General features: G+C 45.0%; 1 protein-coding gene across 1 annotated transcript in view; it reads right to left on the bottom strand.

Moving 5' to 3' along the window:
* Positions 1-19506, bottom strand: part of DNAH6 (dynein axonemal heavy chain 6) — a 596499-nt gene that overhangs the window by 492485 nt on the left and 84508 nt on the right. Inside the window, exons 11-14 of the mRNA XM_075352201.1 lie at positions 17151-17351; positions 13830-13950; positions 4497-4648; positions 792-944 (exon numbers count right to left, since the gene is read on the bottom strand). Of these exons, the coding sequence (XP_075208316.1) occupies positions 792-944; positions 4497-4648; positions 13830-13950; positions 17151-17351 (627 nt within the window). The remainder of the gene's footprint in view (positions 1-791; positions 945-4496; positions 4649-13829; positions 13951-17150; positions 17352-19506) is intronic.

The raw sequence follows: 19506 nt of genomic DNA, 5'->3' as shown, positions 1-19506 counted from the left end.
ACATTTGTTAAGCAAACATTATAGCAATGCAGGAATTATTGAATATCTAATACTCACATACCCCAGTAAACATTACATTAGATATACGGTAATCACGCTGTGTCTAAAGCGGGCTTTACACGCTACGATATATCTAACGAGCTGTCGGCGGGGTCAGGTCGTAAGTGACGCACATCCAGCATCGTTAGTGATATCGTAGCGTGTGACAGCTATGTGCGACGGTGAACGAGCAAAAATACTCACCTTCTCGTTCATCGTTGACACGTCGCTCATTTTCTAAAAATCGAACGTCCGGTTGTTCATTGTTCCCGAGGCAGCACGCATCGCTCCGTGTGACACCCCGGGAATGATGAACTGCAGCTTACCTGCGTCCCGCTGGCAATGCTGAAGGAAGGAGGTGGGCGGGATGTTTACGTCCCGCTCATCTCCGCCCCTCCGCTTCTATTGGCCGGCCGCTGTGTGACGTCGCTGTGACGCCGAGAGTCCCTCCCACTTCAGGAAGTGGATGTTCGCCGTCCATAGCGAGGTCGATTGGAAGGTAAGAACGTGTCACGGGGGGTTGCAGCATTGTGCGACACAGCCAAGAAATTGCCCGTGCCGCACAAACGATGGGGGCAGGTGCGATCGCAAATGCGATTGCACGAGAAATCGACACATGTAAAGCAGCCTTTAGAGCATACACGTGTACATTTTAGGAGTAGACGTATGTGTATTTATCTCTTTTTATTATTTGTTTGAGTTTCCTCACCACTATACATTACATACATTACAAAATAATGCTCTTAACTTACCCGTTCTTGAATCTCATCCAAGAATATTAAAGTATTTACATAGTCCAAAGTCGTGGTGGGATAAAATTCCAGCTTAAACTGGGCATCTTGAGCCTCCGCTATAATAGCATCCATCTTTTTCTTGGCAAGAATTGGTAGAATTTCATTTATTGCCTAGAAAGGAGAGAACAATATATCATAACATCCCATATGTCTCAAAATGAGGAGAAAAAAAAAGGTTTGGGATAACTATTAGAGATGAGCAAATCAATCCAAGGAAAACCAAATTTGTCTTGAATTTTACAAAAATAAAAAAAATAGATTAATCAGTATTGGAATGTTATATATGATTCTGACAAATCCAGCATTATTGGATCTGTCTCTCCGCCATTTTGCTGAATTACAGAGGGTCGGTAAGTGGTTAAAAATAACTCATATACTCATCTTTCCTTGGTCCTCTTCGTACTTATCCTGATGTTCCTATCTTCCAGTTAATTATTCTATCTTCCCTCTAGTCGAATATTCCATTCACAAGGCCTCACGTCATCACACAATGTATGCCAGTAATGTATATTATATTTACTAAATTGGCTTAGTTAGTTAGACAGTATGGAAAAAAGCAAGTTTGCAATTAACTTGCCTTTTCCAACTATTTTTAAGCTATGAGAACTTTAATCCTACGTATTATAGAGCTTGTTTCAAAGGAGCCCGATGTCCCACTCTACAAAGAGCTAAATGGTGCACGGCAAGACAAAAGAGAAGGGCAATATTGCCACTAGGGATAAACAGAAAGGGCAACCCCTGACACTTACCCTCAACAACCCTGAGCTCCCTGATGTCTCTAGATGGGTTCATTCATCACGTGCGGCAATCTCGTTCCTACCCCTGACTTACCCTAAGGTCGGCCGTGACTAGTGTGCAGGTCATGGTAGCCCCATAAAACTCAGACACCAGACCCTGACTCGGTGTGCGCAGTAGTTACATTCTGGGAGAATTAATTCCTAAGATCGCAGTCAGCTCTCTCCAGCCAATTGATTTCGACACAGAAGTTAGCTGCTCGCTTCCATTCCCCTCCCTCTCGCTCTGCTCCTGAACTCCTGACCAAGGTGCCCTTATCAGTCTTGTACAGTCACAATTCCCAAAGCCCCCAAATCAGCAGTTTTTAGAGTTGTCCTAATTATGTCTTTCACTTTCCTGAGCTGTGCACTCATTAAAATGCAATGTTATCTCCTTATATATAAATATAATGATAACACTAGACTCACAAACACTGTCAGATTGTTAATGTGTTGTAGCACTACTGAGCTACTGACCAGAGCCTTAGCAAGGAGCACTCCACCCCAAGCAACAAGGAAGTAAAGAAACTGCATGACTGTAAGCTGCTCAAGAGACAACTTGAATACTGTTATTCAAAGTTTAATTTAAAGGAATAGGAATACTCCTTTAAATTAAATGAGGGGTGCGTAAATTCATGTGTCAGATGCAGAAAGAAGTCCATTCTGTTGGGACATATTGTCAATGGTAGAAACTTTTGTAACACATCTGTTATATATGAATATACCCTAACAGTATTAAGGCACGTTTTATAAAATAATTGCTAAGTAGAGTATGGTGAATATTTCATTATTCATCAAGTAATAAAAAGGGTCTTGGTCTTCTTTACATGTTGCTATAATCTTTGTTAGTAAAAACATTAGAAATTATTAGATCAATAATTGGACAGTGGAAATACACTAAACAACCAACAATAGTACAATTCTGCATTGATGAAAGCAACTGTCCATCTGGTAGAAACTCCGCTGCTGCTAGTTTGTCTAAATATATGAAATACATTGCTCATATTGTGCACAATAATTGCCATAGTGTAAATGGCTTTTTCATGGATGAAACTATTCAGAAATCAGCAATAGAAAATTAGCAGTGGAAGAGAATGGTAACAGCAAATGAGCTTCAAAGGGGTTTCCACATTTCTACAACTTGTTCCAGGAAGCAAATACAAAAACCCTTTATCTTTATACACTAACAACCATATGCCAGTCCTCTTTCTTACCAATTTTGTTGCAATTTTGTTCCAATTTTGTAGTCTACAAGAAAGACACATTAAATGACCATGGGGGGCAACCATAGTCGGATGAAGTACCATCACTAAGAATGACGTCAGAGCCAAATGTGGACAAACCATTGGTGAAACCTGTGTATAGGGGCCCAAAGGGTAAGGGGGCCACTTCTACCTCTAAAACAGCTTCTGCCTCAGACACATAAAGGGATGTATTGTGATGAGCTTTTGGACTGCCAAGGGCCCATATACTGTTCTTGCACAATGGCCCTCTTCTGTCTGTGTTCACCCCTGGTCATATCATTGAGTTGTGAATAACTACCATGATCACATGCTAATTCAATGCTGTGGAAGACATTATTAAACTAATACAGGGGTGGACATATCATTGGTGCAACTTAAGGGGCCTAAGAGCTAAAGGGGCCCATTTCTACCTCCAAAGCAAGTGTAATAGTGTATTATGATGAACTATTAGACTGCAAAGGGCCCATACACTGTTCTTTCACAAGGGCCCTTTTCCACCTGTGTCCCCCAGTGCACTAACAGGTAATAAAGGAACCAGGACAAATAGGTATATTCCAAAAAGGTAGAGCAGAAAGCAGGTTTCAAAATCCGCGCCAGACCACAAAGAATCCAGATGCTTGTCAGTAAATTCTTTCTTTCTTTATTTTTTCACAGGTCTACGCGTTTCGAGGACATATCCGTCCTCATCATCAGGACAAAGTACAAAGAAAGACTATAGTCACATAGCTGACAAGCATCTGGATTCTTTGTGGTCTGGCGCGGATTTTGAAACCTGCTTTCTGCTCTACCTTTTTGGAATACATCTATACTGCGGGACCGCTGCCTTCCACATTTACTACGTGCCTTCATAGGGGTTGTGACTTGCACAACCCCTTCAGGTGAGTGTACTAACCCACACTTGCCCCCACGTGTCATACCGGGTAAGACCCTATTTTGCGCCTTTTTTTTCCACAGTTATCCTTATCAAATAGGTATATTGACATATTATATTTGTACTTAACAGTATAGTGCTTGGCAGAGTGGGAACTTTTTTATATGGGAGAGTAAAAGGAGCGCTTCAGAGCGCAGCTGAAAAGCTGCATTCTGAAGCGCATGGTGCCGGCAGAGAACGTGCGCTCTGCATGCAGCTCCTGCCATAGACAGAGCAGGGGCTGCCGGCAAAGCGCACGGAAGAAGTGACATGTCACTTCTTAGAACGCGCGCTTTGGGCAGCAGCCGAAGCGCTGCGCTCTAAGACGCCACATGCGCACGGCCCCTGCACAATCTCCATAGATTATGCAGGGGACGCAGGACGCATGCAGTTACGCTGCGCTACAAAGCGCAGCGTAACTGCATGTAATTACGCAACGTGCGCACATAGCCTTAGGCAAGATAGCTGCCGGCCAAACAACTGGCTAATCAATGGTTATCTGACGTTTATGGGGCTTAAGACAGACATAGGGGAAGATTTTCTAATCTTAATATTTAGATCACAAAGGACAGGAAGGCTAAATATGCATCACATCATGATAAATTTGGTGCATGTTGATAGATACAGTATGTCATGCACTTTTTTCTAACATTATACCACTTATAGTTTGGCTTCATTTGCGCCAATATTCCACATGCATTTCCACATCCTTTCCTCCGCTTAATATGCTCCTTACCTCTAAGCATCTCTTTGGTGAAGGTATTAATTTCTGTTTTAATATTTTGGAATCTATCAGCAGTAAGCCTAGACTTTTTTGCTGTATGATTGCCATTGCGTCCTTGTGTTCTTTGTGGTATTTTTGTAACTGCTCTGCAAAAAAATCAACCCCTACATGGAAATAAAATCAACAGTTGTAAAGAAAGACGAGAACACTATTGTGGCATAGTACAGATTTCATGCTAAAATGTTTGATAAAATACTATAGCTTGAAGTCCAATTTAGAAATGTTAGTGGTTACCTTTAGTTAAAAATTGCACTAAGCTTCAGTCGACAATTGTCATTCCTTCATTCATTTTCAGACCCCTGATGTGCAGTTTGCAGCCAAATACAAGTTATTCTCTTGGAGTGTCTCTCCTGGATGGATATCAGGTCGGTATGTACCCAGGGTGCTGTTGTCTTCATAATGAACTCATATATCAATATCACTTCTATCTAGCACTCATTTTCTGTTTGGGTGCTTTTCTACTTATCTACAGACTCTTTTCTCTGCCCCCTCTGAGACTCTACATGCTTTTTTTTTTATCTATCTCTTGCCTCCTCCACCTCCATGGTGCTATTTCTAAGGCCCCTTTCACACGTCAGTGATTCTGGTACGTTTGTGCTTTTTTTTAAACGTACCAGAATCACTGACATACGCAGACCCATTATAATGAATGGGTCTGCTCACACGTCAGTGATTTGTCACTGCACGTGTCTCCGTGCAGCGTACCCGCGTGTGCGTGATTGCTGCACGGAGACATGTCCATTTTTTTCTGGCATCACTGATGTCCCACGGACCACGAAGTGGTGTGATCCGTGAAACACGTGCCAGAAAAAAATGTGCTTTTAAAATAAAAAACATTTTTACTGACCCGGCTCCAGCGATGTCCTCTGTAGCCTGTGCAGCCGGCTCATTACTGTCGCGCATATTCATGATGCACGACACAGCCGACCTGGAAGCAGCTGCTGCGGGGGTCAGCGCCGGCCAGATGCTGCACCGCGGGAGCGATCAGCACCATGGAGAGCGGGAGCGGGCACAGGTGAGTTAATCTCTAAGTGCAATCACGGGCCACGGAGAACGGAGCCCGGACTGCACTTAGACAACCCACGTGTGCCGTGATTCACGGCACACGCAGGGAAATGTGCGTGTTTTACACGTCAGTGAAAAACGTCAGTGTTTTTCACTGACGTGTGAAACGGGCCTCACAGAAAGAGAAGAGAAGGAAGGGAGCTATCAGAACCTAAAGATTTTGCAAATTACTCAGATAGACGAAGTACTAACAGAAACTTTGCACTGTTTAGAAGTTTACCTACATTTGCATTTAGGAAGCAAATGAATAATAAAACAAAAAAAATGATGTGCGAAGGTATACATAGAATTAAGGGTACTTCACTTCACTTCAGGGTTGAATATGTAGTGGCTTTCCACAATGAAAATTTCAGCAATATTCACAAAATTAAGATATGTCTACAGGTATTGGTAGATTGAACTGAAATTACCAATGACAGAAAATAGTGTCTGTATTAAATTACATATTTACCTATTGACCCCTAGAATGTATGCAAATGTTGTGGAAAATATGCAACTAACGCTGCGAATTTCGCTGCTGTACGTGGGAACATATTCTCACAGATTTCATTATTTGTAAACAGAAGTTCACAATTAGGCATCATGTAAAAGTAATTCTTAAAGGTGTTATCCACTACTTTTACATTGATGGCCTATCCTTAGGCTAGCTCATCCATGTCTGATCGGCCAGAGTCCGACACCCCACACCCCCGCCGATCAGCTTTTCTCGGACCCGACAGTGGCAGCAGGAGGCCGGAAATGGTCAGTTTCTGAGCTGCTCTGTCTTCTCATAGTATAATAAAATTAGCTCCGGCACACTTGAGAGATGAACAAGGGAAAAAGAATTGGATGCTTAAAGATATTTATTCGAGGGGCGTGTCCTGACATGGAAGCGTGAGGACGCTGGATCCCAGAGCTCCTGCGCCCACAGCCTAATACTATTATATTCTGCAGCCCCCACTTACCCAGGATGGCCCCCAAGAAGAAACCGGGGGTAGCGCCCGCTTCTGCCTCCCCGGTGACGAGTCAGAGACCCCAGGGGAGCCTCACAAGGTTCCTGACGGCGCCGGGCTCTGAACCTCCGCAGGCGGTCCGGAGCAAGATGGCGCCGGCGGGCGCGTGGCGTCCTCCAGCTGGGGATTCCCCAGGAGCCGCTCGGCGTTCTCCCACAGCCTGTGCAGCAGTGCAGGGGATCAGCGGTGCAGAGAATCGGAGGACAGAGGCGGCGGTGGCACTGGACGGAGCGGGCCCAGGTACAGAGGACTGGAGGAGGGGGGAGGCTGCTCAGCCTGCCTCGCAGCACGCTGCTGTGGATAGTGAGGGGGCCCTGGGGGGATCACCAGACCCGGGGATACCAGCCATGCTCTGCACACAGGGGACCCCCCCGCTCACGGGGCACACGGAACCTCAGGCTACACTAAACAACATGCATGCTGGCCCCCCACAGGGGGACATACAAGCCCTGAGAGAGCTTATTTTGGCCCTCCCCAGCAAGAAAGATTTGGAGGACGTTGTAGCTAGAATTGAATCCTCCCAGCAGATGGCGCTGTCTGCCTTGAGGGAGGAAATGGTGGTACTGGAGGACAGAATTGAGGCCACAGAGCAGGCTCAGGAGTCCCTGGAGAGCAGAATGGAGAGGATTGAGAGAGACTGTGAGTCATCCAATGCCCGCATCAGAGACCTTGCCCTGCTCTTGGATGATCAAGAGAACAGGGGCAGAAGAAATAATATCAGGCTAAAGGGTATACCGGAGGACTGGCCCCAGGAACTCCTGCGTACTAAAGTCTTAAACATCTTCAACCGGGTCACTGATCGCCCCTTGGAGGCTACCTACCTCTTTGACAGAATTCACAGAGTCGCAAGGTCGGGCCCTAGATCAGTCCCCTCCTCTAGAGATGTACTATGTCGTTTGCACTATTATGGAGACAGAGAGAGGATCCTACAGGGAGCTTGGTCATATGGACCGGTGGAGATGGATGGGGCCATGGTGAAGTTATTTCCTGATGTCTCCAGCCGCACACTATATATGAGACGCCTGCTTCATCCTCTCCTGCTTGGCATCAAAGAAGCAAACGCCTCATACAGATGGGGTCATCCCTTCCATTTGATAGTACGCAAGGGGGACTCTGTGTTTTTGCTGAGGAGGCACTCAGAGCTTCCTAATCTTTTTGCCTTCCTGGGAATACCAGACTGCTCAATTCCGGACTGGTTGGAGTGGGAACCCCAGGCACCCCCGGGGTTGCGGAGGAGGAAGGGAGGCTACCGCTCTGCTCAAAGTGGGGTCCCTTGAGGGACTTGGCATGTACCGGATGCTGCTGGGAGGAAGGAGTGGTCCAAGACGTGAGACGAAGGTGCTTTCAACGGGAGACGGAGTCAAAGAACGGGGAGCTGGGAGGCTCTCTTTCGTCTCTACGACTCCTAAGCAGGAGTCCTGGCCTTGGGCTAGTTTTCTCTGGACATAGTTTATTGTCTAAAGTTTTTGAAAATTCTATTTCTATGGCAATGTCTAGTTTAGGTTCGGGGGTGGGGGGGGGGATGTTTTTCTTTACCGAGTTCATCCTGGGTGGTGGGGTGTGTGGGTGGTTAACCGGCTGACCCTTCCTCTCCGTCGGGGAGAGGGGTCATTTAGTGCTAATAAGAGGGGCGCGGGTATGCGCTCTGGTCGCATGTCAGTTCTTGTCCCTATCTTTTCCTTAGTAGTCCCTGGGCTGGTCCCTGGTTCTGCGAGCGGCAGTCCTGCTGCTTTTCCACTTTCTTGTTCTCTTCTCTGAACTTTTTGCCTTTCTCTCTTCCCCCTGCTAAAGGGTCTCAGCTACTTCCTACTTTTTCTACCCCTCCTCTCTTTTTACCAGCTTTCCTCTTTTTTTTTTTTTTTTCTCTTCTCTCCTTCCCCCTTCCCCTCTTCTTTTTTTGGTTTGCTCCTCTAGGGTCTCGCGACAGAGAATGGCGAAACAGAGGCAGGCCGATCTGCGGGTGGGCTCACTGAATGTCAAGGGCCTTCATAGCCCGGAGAAACGGTCTATCCTGCTGAACCTTCTTTGGAAAAACCGAATCCAGGTAGCCTTCCTACAAGAGACACATTACTGTGAAGCTAAACCTTACAGACTCTCGGACAGAAGGTACCCCATTGTGCACCACTCACCCTCCCCTGATCCTAGATCTAGGGGAACGAGCATCCTCATGTCCAGTACGCTCCCTTGGGAATTGTTAGACTCTCAGACAGACGACCTGGGTAGGCTTATGATGCTCAAGGGACGCATAGCTACTCAGTTATTCACATTCGTGGCAGTATACTTGCCAAATGCGGGCCAATGTCCCACCTTGTTGCGGTACCTTGAGAAGATAGAGGAATTCTCGGAGGGCACTCTGGTTCTCGGGGGTGACTTTAATGTAGTGTTGGAACCATTGAGAGACAGTTCAAAAGGGGTGTCCGGTATGCCACACATGACGCTGCGGCGGATGAGACGGGGACTACATGACCACCAACTGATTTTATTCTGCAGCGCACGACTGCTATTCTAGGTTGGACCTCTTTTTTATTAAACATGGGGACCTACACTCTCTGGTGGATGCTTCAATTGAGTGCATATCTTTCTCTGATCACGCGCTGATCACGGTCACTCTGTCCCTTGAATGTCCCATCGGGAGGCAGGGTCAGTGGATATTGAACACCTCGCTACTCAATGAGCCGGTGACAATGCAAGAAATAAGGGAGGCCCTGACTGAATATTTTGACTGTAGTGGGGGGGAGGGGATGTCCCCCAACATTGTGTGGGAAGCTCACAAATGTGTTGTGAGGGGATTATTCATTAAACATGGGGCCCGTCTGAAAAGAGAACGGGAAGCTGAGGTTACATCTCTCCTAGCAGACATAAGGGAGTTGGAAGCAGTGCACAAGGGGTCTCTGGGAGGGAACGTGGGTGTCAATCTGGCTAGGAAGAGGGAGGAACTCAGGTCCCTGTTATATCAAAAGGCCAAGGGAGTGCTAGCTAAGTGCAGGCGGCATTTCTATGAATATGGCAATAAAAGTGGCAGGACCCTGGCTAGGGCCCTCCGGATCCAGAGGGCGAGGGGCTATGTTCCTAGAGTGCACATTTCTGGCGACAGGTGGGCCACTCTTCCAAAAGACATAGCCTCCGCCTTTAAAGACTTTTACTCCTCTCTCTACTCAATAGATGGGGGGCGGTCGGAGAGGGCCAGGACGGAACTACGGCAGCGTATCCAGAAGTACATTTCAAACTCCGGTTTGAAACACCTTAAACCGGAGGATGCGGACGCCATGGAAAGACCCATTTCAGAGGAGGAGTACTGGGCTGCAATTAAAAATTCCCCCACTGGTAAGGCCCCTGGCCCAGATGGTTTCCCCCTGCTTTACTACAAAAAGATGGGCTCCATGCTGCTCCCCCCATTTCTCTCGGCCTTTAACAATATCTCACTCTCCGAAAAAGTCCACTTGCCGAGAGACTCTCTGGCCGCTAATATAGTAGTCATTCCTAAAGAGGGTAAAGACCCTACCTCTTGTTCTAGTTACCGACCCATCTCCCTCCTCAACACAGACTTGAAGCTCTTCACCAGAATATTATCAGAGAGACTCTCTCCATTGCTGGGGGGGATTGTCCACCCTGACCAGGCTGGGTTCATGATGGGAAGGGAAGCGAGGGACAACACCACTAAGGCACTGAATTTAATCCACAGGGCTAATTCGGAAGGGTTGCCCCTGATGCTCTTGTCGACCGACGCAGAAAAAGCGTTCGACAGAGTCAATTGGATATTCATGGAGGAGGTTCTGCGGGAGGTGGGGTTGGGGAGGATGATGCTCAGGTGGATATGCTCTCTGTATAGCAACCCCTCTGCCGCGGTCAGGGTGAACGGTCTCCTTTCAGATAGATTTTCCATTCTTAACGGCACAAGGCAGGGATGCCCCCTTTCACCCCTGATCTTTATCCTGACCCTGGAACCCCTGCTTAGCCGAATTAGAGGTAACATTGACATTTCTGGCCCTACAGTTGCGGGTTCCACCTACAAAATCGCGGCGTACGCGGACGATTTACTTTTCTTTATTACCAATCCTCGGGTCTCCCTGCCCAATTTACTGAGAGAGCTGGAAACATACTCCTCTCTTTCTAATTTTAGAATTAACATGTCAAAATCGGAGGCTATGAATGTATCTCTCCCCCAAGATCATGTTATTTCGCTTCAATCGGCGTTCGGGTTTAAGTGGGCTAATCACTCTCTGAGGTACCTGGGGGTCCAGCTGGCAGCGGATAACAGCCAACTATATAAGCTGAACTATCTTCCTCTCCTGCAGTCCATTAGAACAGACTGCGCAAACTGGGCGAGGGGTCTTTTCACATGGTTTGGGAGGTGTGCAATATTGAAGATGAACATATTACCACGACTACTTTACCTCTTCCAGGCCCTGCCAATTAAGATCCCGAGCTCTTTTTTCAAGGAATTGGCCTCACTATATACCAAATTTATCTGGGCGAATAAGCCGGCGAGACTTTCCCGTTCCCTATTGTGCAGACCTAAGCGTAGGGGAGGGCTGGGAATACCTGATATGAAAAAATATTACTGGGCCACACATATGGTTAGGGTTCTGGACTGGTGCCGTCACTCTAGGATGAAACCATGGGTCGCCCTGGAACAGAGTTTCTCGGAGGTGCATTTACCGGCCATGCCTTGGGTCGGGAGTTTTTCCCCGGCCTCTCTGAGATCTCACCCCACCATTGGCGCTACTCTGGAATGCTGTTCGAGGGGAGAGGTTCGGCGCCTCCTCCTGCCGTTGCCTTCCCCCATGTCACCAATTATAGGAGATCCGGATTTCCGTCCTGGCCTCTCGGACCCAGTTTTTCGGAGTTGGGTACAGGGGGGCAGATTCAGAGCTTACCAGATGGGAGAGGAGGGTGACTGGCTATCTCTTTCGGATATATGTGGTCTCCTGCCTCCGGACCCCCTGGGGAGATGGAGGGCCATGCAGTTGAGGCATTTCTTGAGCTCCCTTCCCTGCTTCGCCCGGTATGCTGGGCCTCTCACAAGATTCGAAAAATTGTGCTTGGGAGAGGGGGCCCTGCGGCACTCACTTTCCCTGGCATACAATTTGCTATCAGACCCGGGAGATTTGCCCACCCCGGTTTATTTGCGGCAGTGGGAAAGGGACCTTGGGACGGCCCTATCAGACACGCAACGAAACAACGTCCTAATGATGGCACATAAAACTTCGATCAGTTCCAGAATGTTGGAGGCCAACTTCAAACTGTTGACTAGGTGGTATAGAGTCCCGACCAGACTTCATAGGATATTCCCCTCAGTCGATCCCGTTTGCTGGAGGTGTGGCTCGGGGGAGGGTGATTACGTGCACATCTTTTGGTCTTGCCCTTCCTTGCAGCGGTTTTGGTCAGGAGTGAGGGAGGTAATTAGACTGGTGACCGGCACGGCTGAGACACTGGGTCCGGAACTGTTTATTTTACAGCTTTCGGAACTCCCGGCTCATAGATACAAGCGTTCTTTGCTTAGATTTCTGGTAATGGCCGCCAGGTCGTGCATCCCGCTGGGCTGGAAGTCCTCTACCCCCCCCACATTGGCACAGTGGGTTTCAAGGGTTAATGACCTAAGGCACATGGAGGATCTGACATCCTCTCTCAATGACAGTCAGGAAGGTTTTCGTAGGACCTGGTTCCCATGGTTGGAGTTCACTTACTCGGCGGATTACGCCAGATTACTCGCTGCTCCACGGCTGCTGTGAGGCTCTGGAGGAGCACTCTCCCCCCCCCCTCCTCCCCCCCCTTTTTTTTTTTTTTTTTTTTTTTTTTCTTCTTCTCTTCTCTTTCTCCTCTCTTCTCTCGCTTTCCCTTCCTCTCATTTCTTTGTCCCCTATCTTCTCCTATTCTCCCCTCCCCTGCATTCCCCTTTCTTCCTCTTTCTCTTATCCTGTTCTAAATTCTTTTGGGCTTTGCTTTCTCTTTCTATGTATGTTCTGTATTCTACCCTTGTTGGGTTGGTTCATAAAAGGATTAAACTGGGCCTGACTCGAGCAATTGCAGTAAATGGATATGTACAGGGGAGAGGAAGAGTGGGCTACATGTCAATGTTAAATATTTGAAATCTGTTATTCTGCTCTTTGTGGCGCAGTTGTTATTTTGTATGTTCTCGAGTCGGTCTTTAAAATAAAGAATTTAAAAAAAAAAAAATAAAGATATTTATTCGTGCATAGATCAAAAAGATTCAAATCCAACGTTTCGACCGTATATTCAAGGATAGGAATATCTAGTGTAACAAGAAGTTTCGGAGCTGCTCTGTCTTCTCATAGTGGCTGCGGCAGGGTGCTGCACATCCGCCTCCCATTCTAATCAATATGAGGCAGATGTGGAGTATCCGGCCATGGCCACTATCAGAACATGAAGCAGCTCCGGAACTGAGCATTTCTGGCCATCACTGGGACCGAGCACAGCTGACTGGCAGGAGTGCGGGGTGTCGGACCCCAGCGGATCTGACATTGATGACCTATCATACGGGGTACTTTGCACGTTGCGACAACATCGCTACTGCGATCTCGTCGGGGTCAAATCGAAAGTGATGCACATCCGGCGCCGGTAACGACGTCGCAACATGTAAAGCCTAGAAGCACCGATAAACGATCGCAAAAGCATTGAAAATCGGTGATCTGTGTAGTGTCGATCATTTCCATAATTTCGCTGCAGCGACAGGTACGATGTTGTTCCTCGTTCCTGCAGCAGCACACATCGCTGTGTATGAAGCCGCAGGAGCGAGGAACATCTCCTACCTGCGTCCCACTCATCTCCGCCCCCCTGCTTCTATTGGCCGCCTGCCGTGTGACGTCGCTGTGACACTGCATGACCCGCCCCCTTAGGAAGGAGGCGGGTCGCCGGCCAGAGCGACGTCGCAGGGCAGGTAAGTGCGTGTGAAGCTGCCGTAGCGATAATGTTCGCTACGGCAGCTATCACAAGAGATCGCATCTGCGACGGGGACAAGGACTATCGCGCTCGGCATTGCTACAATCGGCTAGCAATGTCGCAGCATGCAAAGTACCCCTTCGGATAGGCCATCAATTAGAAGTAGTGGACAACCTTTTTATTGCTGTCACTTCAAATTAGGAATTTCCCGGGCTAACAATTCTACATTAAGAATAAGAGGATGTTGTTAGATATGAGAACGATTACTTTCTGTCTAAGCAGCTGTTATAGGAAAGGGAATGAAATGTCTGTCAAATATGTATCCTACCGTGGTCCTCTTCTTTTAATGCTTCTAAATCCAGACTTTCGTTTTCTTTGAAAAACAGGCGAAACTTTTCAAATGTACCGGCGTATACATTGGCTGCATTAAACGCAGACTGGATGGCTTCCTAAAATAGAAAGGTAAGCGTGAAGGATTCTTACTAAGAGCAAAGAAAGTTGTACCTACGAGGACAGAGTTTCAACACTAAAACCTGTACAGGATTAATCAGTCTTATACCACAGATGTCCCCTACTATGACATTTAGGTATTGGTCAACAGAAACATAATTTTTGAAATATGTGTTATATTATAATATTGAATGTGTTTAAATGAGAACTGTCAACAGGTTTTGCCTATCTCATCTGAGAGCAGCATAACGTAGGAAAAGAGACCCTAATTAGAAAGATGTATTACTTAGTTTACTGGGTGCGGTAGTTGTGACACATTCAGAGGTCAAATATATAGCAGAGCTCAGAAAGCAAACCCCACCCAAGCCACAGCTCTATGTATTCATTGTCTACTGACAGTGAGCTGCTTATCAAAGAAGGGGGCGTGGTCACGAGTGCTCCCATTCACTGAAATCTGGGCAGCGATAATCTCCTGTTGAGAAAACTTTCATTGTATTGAAACAACTGCACACAACCTAATAAGTGACATGTCACTGTAATCACTGTTTCAGCAGATAACAAGGCAATAAAAACCCTGTTATGCTAATATGTAGCTTGTCAAACAGGAGAAAAGAATAAATCAGGCATTAACCCTTCCCACTCCTTATAACTCCTCTTGGTGTCTCTGCTGCTAGAGACAAATTACACTGACAACAGACATCCGGGGAAACACCTACTGGTCAGAACAGTGATTTTTGGGGTGCTGAATACATTATTTACAGTAACTAAAGTGCTTTGCTATTTTTTTTAATCATTGCCACAGTGATCAAATGAGCTTAAAGGGGTTGTCCAACAGTAATTTAATTTTTTTTTAGGAAAGGCTACACTGTAGCTCTGCACTGGCTCCAGAAGTGGTGTCTGTTCTGCTCAGAAATTGGCTGCAGCGGTCAGATGTCTAGAAGAGCACATTACCAAAGAATCATCTGATAATATGCTCTTTTAGTCACATGACTACTCCAGCCAATTACAGGCTACAGTGGGGAGGTAATGTCAAAAGTGGGAAACACACCGCTTTCAGAGCCGATGCTGGAGTGGCCTCCAATGGATCCAAGAGGCACTAAAAGGTGTGTATGACTCCACTTATTATTTTTAATCAATTCATGCCTTAAAAAATATATTTTACTGTTAGACAACTTTTTACGTTTATATGTAAAATAATTTGGGTGCACCATTTTTTTTTATAAAAATGTTAAAAAAAGGATTCCTGATACATGTATTTGGATGTACAGTCTCCAGCTGGGAACCACTCTTTATATAGAAGATCGGAGAGCTGCAGAAGCATGGTCCCAAATTTAACATTGGGGTCCTACCCACACAGTAATGAGCTATTAATCCTAGAAAATCACATTAGAAGTGTTCATACTATTAGCATCACTGCATGGACTGTCAAACGTTTAGAGGAGATAATGTGGGAAATCTGCATTTTCTTAAATCCGCATATTATAATATTCACACAATCCCCCAATACGATGTTTTTGATGCTTTTTGATGCATTTTTAACTATGCGTTTTGGATACATTTTTTCAGTAGACGTAAGCCAAAAAGTGCAAGAAGATAGAACATGCTGCAGTTTTTTTGTCAGAAGTTTGTGACAAACTGCAGACAAAAAAACTACAAAGTGCGGATAGCAAATCTGAATTCTCATAGACATTGCAGGGAAGACAAAAGTGAGAACTTTATGTCATTAAAACTGCACCAAAAAATGTGAACAAACTGCAGCGTGCGCATGGAGCCGAAGAGAGAGACAGAGCATTTAAAGGGGTTGTCCAGGTATGGGGCTGGAGTATTCAGTCACTCTAAGGGGTACTTTGCACGCTGCGACATCGCAAACCGATGCTGCGATGCCGAGCGCGATAGTCCCCGCCCCCGTCGCAGCTGTGATATCATTGTGATAGCTGCCGTAGCGAACATTATCGCTATGGCAGCTTCACATGCACTCACCTGACCTGCGACGTCGCTCTGGTCGGCGACCCGCCTCCTTATTAAGGGGACGGGTCGTGCGGCGTCACTGCGACGTCACACGGCAAGCGGCCATTAGGAGCGGAGGGGCAGAGATGAGTGGAATGTAAACATCCCGCCCACCTTCTTCCTTCCGCATAGCCGACGGAAGCCGCGGTGACGCCGGTAGGAGATGTTCCTCGCTCCTGTGACTTCACACACAGCAATGTGTGCTGCCGCAGGAGCGAGGAACAACATCGGACCGTCGCGTCAGAATAATTATGGAATTCGCAGACGCTACACCGATGATACGATTACGACGCTTTTGCGATCATTAATCGTATCATCTAGGATTTACACACTACGATATCGCATGCGACGCCAGATGTGCGTCACTTTCAATTTGACCCCACCGACATCGCACCTGCGATGTCGTAGTGTGCAAAGCCCGCCTTAGGCCCTGTGCGGACTAGAAAAAGGATTTTTCTCAAGAAATTTCTCAAGAAATTTCTTAAGAGTATGAAAGATTAGCGCACTTGTGTTAAAAAAGAGCATCAATAACGCATGTGTTTTTACCGCGTTTTTGATGCATTTTTTTCGCAGGTTGGTCCCTGCGTTTTTTTACTACTATGGCAAAAAACGCAGGTACCTGCAGAAAAGACGTGACATGCTCATTCTTTTTCTCAAGAAATTCCGCAGAAAGAATGTTCTTGAGTTTTGCTGGGGAATGTCTGCAGAAAGGTTACAACCATTTTCTCAAGAAATTTCTGCAGCAAAAACACCAAAAAAAACGCGTGTAAAAACGCAGTGTGTGCACACAGGGCCTTAGTGACTGAAGACTTGTGAATCCTAACAGCACGCACAGTGTCAGGAATGTCCGGTGCTGGTGACAGAGAGATTGCCCCACACCAAAGAATAAATACCAGAATTGTTCCTGCTGAAAAGTGAGAAAATGCTCTCCATTGTCACTTTAAGGCCCCATGCACATGCTGAGTATTTAGTGAGGTTTTTTTATCAGTATTTGTAAAACAAAAACTAGGAGTGGATGAAAAATGCAAAAGTGGTGCCCGTGTTTTTAATATACTTTGATTGTTCCACTCCTGGTTTGTGTCTTTCAAATACTGATCTAAAATATTGACCAAATACTGAACATGGGAACGTGGCCTAAAGAGCAGATGTGCAAAGCTGAAAAATCTACAGATGGATGTCATTTACAACTCACCTTTGTTTGAGAAACTAGACTCTGTAAATGTTTGTCATCTTCAAACATGGTGCTTAAACTTGGGCCCTCTCCACAAGTCTTCTCCTCCAGCTTATTGTTAATAGTCGGCTGAGTAAAGGCATCAAAATAGGAGTCTGGGACAAGGTTGGCTAATGACAAAACAGTTTTTTGGAATTGGTTGACCACTTCAGCAATGCTGTCCTACAAAAATGAAAATTTGTTAGAAATAAGCTGAGATCAATATCTATCTATTCTATCTATCTATGTCTCTATCTATCTCTCTCTATTCTATCTATAGCTATCACTCTATCTATCTCTATTCTATCGATCTATCTCTATCTATCTCTATTCTATCGATCTATCTCTCTATCTATCTATCTCTATTCTATCTATCTCTCTATCTATCTCTATTCTCTCTATCTATCTCTCTATCTATCTATCTCTATTCTATCTATAGCTATCACACTATCTATCTATCTCTATTCTATCGATCTATCTCTCTATCTATCTATCTCTATTCTATCTATCTCTCTCTATCCATCCATCTATCTATTTGTTTATTATCTATAGATGAAGCCAGAAGTTTCCCTCCGCTCTATATAAAGACATATCTGCATGTTTTTCTCACTATATGACATGAAATTAAAATAAAACTTTCCCATTTTAGGTTAATTAGGAACCAAAATTCTTTATATTTGCCAAATACCAGAATAATGAGAGAGAGAATCTTTTATGGAATTTTTATTACTTTCTGCAAAGTCAAAAGTTTCCATCCATTTCATTAGTATTTGGTTCTACTGTCCTTAAGCTGTATGACTTGGGTCAAACGTTTTGGATATCTTTCCACAATCTTCTCACAATAGTTGGTAGGAATTTGGGCCCATTCCTTTTGATAGAATTGGTGTAATCATGTTGTGGGGTTGTTTTGCTGGAGGAGGGACTGGTGCACTTCACAAAATAGATGGCATCATAAGGAAAGAAGATTATGTCAGAATACTGAAGCAACATCTCAAGACATCAGCTAGGAACTTAAAGCTTGGGTGAAAATGGGTCTTCCAAATGGACAATGACTCGAAGCATACTGCCAAATGGTTACAAAGTGGCTTAATGATAACAAAATCAATGTTTTGGAGTGGCCATCACAAAGCCCTGATCTCAATCCAATTGAAAATTTATGGGCAAAGCTGAAAAGGCAGGTGCAAGCAACGCGATCCACAAACATGGCTCAGTTACACTAGTTGGTAGGAATTTGGGCCCATTCTTCATGACAGAACTGGTGTGAGAATCTTGTGGAAGAATATCCAAAACCTTTGACTCTAGTCATACAGTTTAAGTACAATAGTACCAAATACTACTGAAATAAATGTAAACTTTTGACTTTGCGGAAAGTAATAAAAATGCTTATAACATTCTCTCTCTCTCTCTCCCCCTCATTTTTCTGGTATTTGGCAAATATAAATAATTTTGGTTCCTAATTGACCTAAATAGGGAAAGGTTTATTTTGATTTCATGTCACATAGTGAGAAAAACATGCATGTGTCTTTATAGAGATCAGAGGAAACTTCTGGTTTCAACTGTATCAATTATCTATCTAGCTATCATCTATTTTTCGTTCTATCTATCTATCGATCTATCTATCATCTCTTTTTCTATTTATCTATCTATCTGTCTATTGGTCTCACTTTGAATACACCAGCCATATACAAACTGAACTGCTCTGGTGGTTTCTGCTAGTCTTATTATTTTGTAGTATTGACCCTACATCCATGTGGCTGCGGCAGCCAATCACCAGCGTCAGTAAATGTACCACACAGTACTGCATCAGGAAAATATACAAAGGCCACAGTGCACCCATGATGGAGCACAGAGAGATTTAACAAGTCAATAATGCTTGCTTTTGTGATGTTTGTTTTTTTATTTTTTTAACATTTACTGCTTCCAGAACAATTTCTTAAACTCTCGGACAGCCCCTTTACACTTCGTATCTTGACATTCTGGTGTCTTGGAAGTGCAGAACGTGTATGTCGGTCTACTCTAATTTTTAGGTTGTGTTAACATAGTTTTTTTTTCCATGGTTTTGGTGCAGATTCTATATTAAAAAAACAAACAAACAAAAAACTCACTTCAAATATGCTTGTAACAATATTCCCCTTTATTTAAATGAGAAAGAGTGCCTGTAGTGAGCACATCACATTTTTCCCACGTTTTTTAATAAGTTCTAAAAAAAACAAGCATCATGCAATTTTTTTGTGCATTTTTGATGCATCTTTGCAGAGACTTTTGCATTGGAAATATGCCAAAAACCAAACTATTTTAATACAACTTATATTACACAGTAATTAAAAATGCATAACAA

The sequence above is a fragment of the Anomaloglossus baeobatrachus genome, chromosome 1 (genome assembly GCF_048569485.1).
Source record: "Anomaloglossus baeobatrachus isolate aAnoBae1 chromosome 1, aAnoBae1.hap1, whole genome shotgun sequence".
Taxonomy (NCBI): domain Eukaryota; kingdom Metazoa; phylum Chordata; class Amphibia; order Anura; family Aromobatidae; genus Anomaloglossus; species Anomaloglossus baeobatrachus.
The sequence above is the reverse complement of the archived record's forward strand: the minus strand, read 5'-3'. Positions and strand labels throughout refer to the sequence as shown.